This window comes from Oratosquilla oratoria, chromosome 26 (assembly GCF_046742065.1).
Source record: "Oratosquilla oratoria isolate Oo_2021 chromosome 26, ASM4674206v1, whole genome shotgun sequence".
NCBI classification, from domain to species: Eukaryota; Metazoa; Arthropoda; class Malacostraca; order Stomatopoda; family Squillidae; genus Oratosquilla; species Oratosquilla oratoria.
The window spans coordinates 36,644,223-36,649,222 of NC_134802.1; the positions used below are offsets into that span (position 1 = coordinate 36,644,223).

General features: G+C 35.4%; 1 protein-coding gene across 1 annotated transcript in view; it reads left to right on the forward strand.

Annotated features, from left to right (window-relative positions):
• Window positions 1-5,000, forward strand: part of LOC143039329 (nephrin-like) — a 587,580-nt gene that overhangs the window by 279,029 nt on the left and 303,551 nt on the right. The window contains exon 7 of the mRNA XM_076209207.1: window positions 3,653-3,862. Coding sequence (XP_076065322.1) covers window positions 3,653-3,862 — 210 coding nt within the window. The remainder of the gene's footprint in view (window positions 1-3,652; window positions 3,863-5,000) is intronic.

Below are 5,000 nucleotides of genomic sequence, written 5' to 3' on the forward strand. Positions count from 1 at the left end.
TACTACTTTTTTTTTTATTATTAATTTAAGATTACGTACGACCTCCATCCTATTGGAACTGTGTGGTGGAAGCAGCAGGGTCTGTCTTCCACAGACACAGTTCATTGGCCCCTCTCCCGCCAATGACTTTGGTCGACGACCTTTTTATCTGTCTATTTATTGATTTATTTTTGATAATGCCTAGTACAAAAGTTCATTTATCCTACTGTCAACCACCGTCTGCTCTACTACTACTACTACTACTTCTGCTACTACCACCACTACTACTATTACTACTACTACTACTTACTACTACTACTACTGCTGCTGCTGCTTCTGCTGCTGCTGTTGCTGCTACTACTACTACTACTACTACTACTACTACTACTACTACTACTACTACTACTACTACTACTACAACATACTACTACTACTACTACTACTACTACTACTACTACTACTACTACTACTACTACTACTACTACTACTACTACTACTACTACTACTACTACTACTACTACTACTACTACTACTACTACTACTACTACTACTACTACTACTGCTGCTGTTGTTGCTGCTGCTGCTACTACTACTACTACTACTACTACTACTACTACTACTACTACTACTACTACTACTACTACTACTACTACTACTACTACTACTACTACTACTACTACTACTACTACTACTACTACTTCTACTACTACTACTACTACTTTCTTTTAACGACCTCCATCCTCATGGAACTGTGTGATGAAAGCAGTCAGGATCTGTCTCCCACAGACACAGTTCATTGTCTCCTCTCCCGCCAATGACTGTGGTCGACGACCCTTTTACATTTTGTATTATTTCACTTTAATGAAACCTAATACAGAAGTTCATTTATCCTTCTATCTACTACACTCTTCTCAAAATCGAGAATTTTGTATTATGGGCTGGGTTTCGGAAAAAGAGAACTGGCATAGGGGAGGTGATCTTAAGAGTGAGAATAATGATCTACATCTCATCCACGTTACAATGCTGCTCTGCCTCTCTCCTTCTCTCTCCCTCTATTTCTCTTTACTTCTGTATGTTTCTGTCCTTATTCTATATAAAGACAAATTCAGTTGTACAATAAATTACTTCAAATTACGTTACATTACATTACATTACATTACATTAAATTACATTACATTACTTTAAATTACACTACATCACACTGCATTACATTACATTACATTACATTACATTACATTGCATTTCATTGCATTGCATTACATTACATTACATTACATTACATTACATTGCATTTCATTGCATTGCATTGCATTTCATTCCATTCCATTCCATTCTATTCTATTACATTACATTACATTACATTACATTACATTGCATTACATTACATTATATTACATTACATTACATTACATTACATTGCATTACATTACATTATATTACATTACATTACACTACATTTTATTTATCCCATACCATTTCATTGCACTACAGTAAATTACAATACATCACAATATATTACTTTACATGACGTTTAACACATTGCACTACATTACACTGCATTACATTATATTACATTACATTACATTACATTACATTACATAACATTACATTACATCACATCACATCACATCACATCACATTACATTACATTACATTACATTACATTACATTACATTACATTACATCACACCACATTACATTACATTACATTACATTACATTACATTACATTACATTACATTACATTACATTACATATAACTAAGAAGTCGTGATCCCAATGCCCCCCTAGGGTCTCATCGGCTCCTCCTAACGAGGAGACTGAGGGAACGGGAGGGAGGGAGAGGAGGTGGATTAACTTAACTAATTATCTTCTGATCTCGTTAACCACGTGAGTAATTGATCATGGTTTAACCGCCTTACTCCCCTGACTCGCTTTACAGTATGTGATGTTCGTTAACATAAGGTATTTATTCACATCGAGGAGAATTAAGTTTAAGCCCTGAGGCTCTCAAAGATAGGTTGCCACCAATTCCGTTCAGCTGATAAAATTGTCTGATAGACGGGGCGAAAAATCGTTACAAATTATTTGTTATGTTGAACATGATATATTTTTTGTTGATCTGATTATCATGTATGTATATGCAATTTGTATATATATATATATATATATATATATATATATATACATATATACATATTTTAATATATACATATATATATAAATACATAGATGTATATATATATATATACATATATATATGCATATATACAAATATATATGTATACATATATATATATGTATATATATACATATATATATATATATATATATATATATATATGTATATATATATATATGCATGTATGTATGTATGTACTACCACTCTGGTCCCTGCTGCCTTGTAGGTAAGCCTCTTTAGGACAAAGCTAGGAGAATGAAAACTGACATAAAACCTAACTGATGCAGTCGGCTATGAGAGCAGTCCACAAAAGCTGGGTCTTGGTCAGCTGCTGCACCTGGCCCCATCTGTCACATGTTACAGTCATCGAACCTGTAACACTGATGAGGTTTAGGAAGAGGGAGTAGCACCAGGACATCACAACCCCAGTGCTGCAATACAACTGTGCAGGATTTCTACCCTTCTGAAACACATATCACTGTACAAGACAAAGAAATGAGATCCGTCAACACAACACAACGGCTTAGTCCATCATGTATATGTATATACATATATATATATATATATATATATATATATATGTATATATATATATGTATATACATATATATATATATAGATATATATACATATATATATATGTATATGTATATATAGATATAGATAGATATATATAGATATATATACATATATATATATATATGTATATATATATGTATATGTATATATGTATATATATATATATATATATATATATAGATATATATATTATACATATACAGTATATATATATACATATATATATATATATATATATTGTGTGTATGTGTGTGTGCGTATGCGTGTGTGTGTGTGTGTGTGTGTGTGTGTGTGTGTGTGTGTGTGTGTGTGTGTGTGTGTGTGTGTGTGTGTGTGTGTGTGTGTGTGTGTGTGTGTGTGTGTGTGTGTGTGTGTGTGTGTGTGTGTGTGTGTGTGTGTGTGTGTGTGTGTGTGTGTGTGTACATAATTTTATAGAGGCAAAGGGAAACAGCTTAAACGAGTTTGAGATGAAACGTCTGAGAAATTTGGTAAGAGTTACTAGGATAGATAGAGTGAGGAACGAGGAGGTGAGGAGGAGAGTGGGAGTGGAAGGGACATGTCACATAGGGCTGATGAAAGTTGATTGTGATGGTTTCGACACATGGAGAGAATGATTGGTAAAGGATTAGTAAAAGGGATGAGAAAAGCAGAGATAGAGAAAGTGCACTTGAGTGGACGGCCGAGAGGATGGATGGATGGATGGATGGGGTCAAGGGGATATCGATTCGAACTAAATACCTAGTTTGCTACCAACTTTGCCACGAGGTAGATATACAAAGGGGATAACTTGTTCTCTATTTCATTGGTTCTGTATTCTATTCAGGCGAGTCACTTGATAATTCATACGTTATTGACATTTCGATTGTATGCTTTACACGTACTAATCTTATCTTTTGTTATCTTCCCCTCATAGGCTGGCCACTACCAGAGGTGACCTGGTGGCAAGACACTGTGAAACTGGACAATACGAGTGAGGTCATCAGCGAGCATCCTCGCAGGGTGATTAACGAGATTACAATAGGGCCACTAACGAGGCAATTGATCCAGGTGCCTTTCACCTGTCGATCCGAAAATAACCCCTTGTCGTCTCCACTTGATCGGACCATTCGGATAACTATACACAGTAAGTCAGGATGTTCTAATGGTGGAATAGTATAGGAGTTGGTCGCTTTGGAGGTTCATGTATACGGTTTCTGTATATACTGTCCATGTTGTATCTATAGGAATTGTTTTTGAAGTAGGCGAAAAATATATATACATATGCATATACATATCTACATGGACATTTCCACATACGCAAGAAGTCACATAATTATACATGTAGACATATGCACATACACACACACACACACTCACGCACACACACACACACACACACACACACACACACACACACACACACACACACACACACGCGCGCACACACACACACACATACACACACACACACACACACACACACACACACACACACACACACACACACACACACACACACACACACACACACACACACACACACACACACACACACACACACGTACAATCGTTCATTAAAACAATTTTCATTGACGATATGTGTGCTGCTTAATCGAAACATTACATTCGAATGGTGATTCTGTGTAGAGCCTTGCTAAATGTAACACATATACAATGTAACTAAGATGCCAGGAAAACAGGGACTGGAACAAACGATCCGCTTTCCGGTCTAGAGATTGGAATGCCTCTATTATACAATTGTCTCCATAATTACATATGATAGCAGGAGATATATCCTAGGGAAGGTTGGTTGGTGTATATCTCTTTGTCATGAACTTGCGTCATAAATGACTGTATTACAGCCTAACAGGCTCATCCCTTATGTATTTGTCCAGCAAGGAGATATACACTTTCTCAGAAGTAAAGGGAATTGCAAACAGATAATAGATAATACCTCTGATAATTTGTTTAGCAACTGTGTGATATAACCAAGATGTTATATGTTTGTAGTATTGTTGTCGTGTTTTTTTTTTGGGGGGGGGATTAAGCTCTCATAAGTCATTCTATTTTCAAAAAAATAAATGTATTACAATTCTTATTTCAAATGTTCACGTACATAGAATATAGAGATTCCTCTTCCTTTTCTCTATAAACCAGATTGAATCAAAACATTTTGAGAAAACTGTCTCGACAGTCGAATTGCGCAAACAGTGCACAAAGCAAACACAAAGCATCTACAAACTTGTCAGTAAAACTTGATGAAGCAGTCAATCAGTATTCAT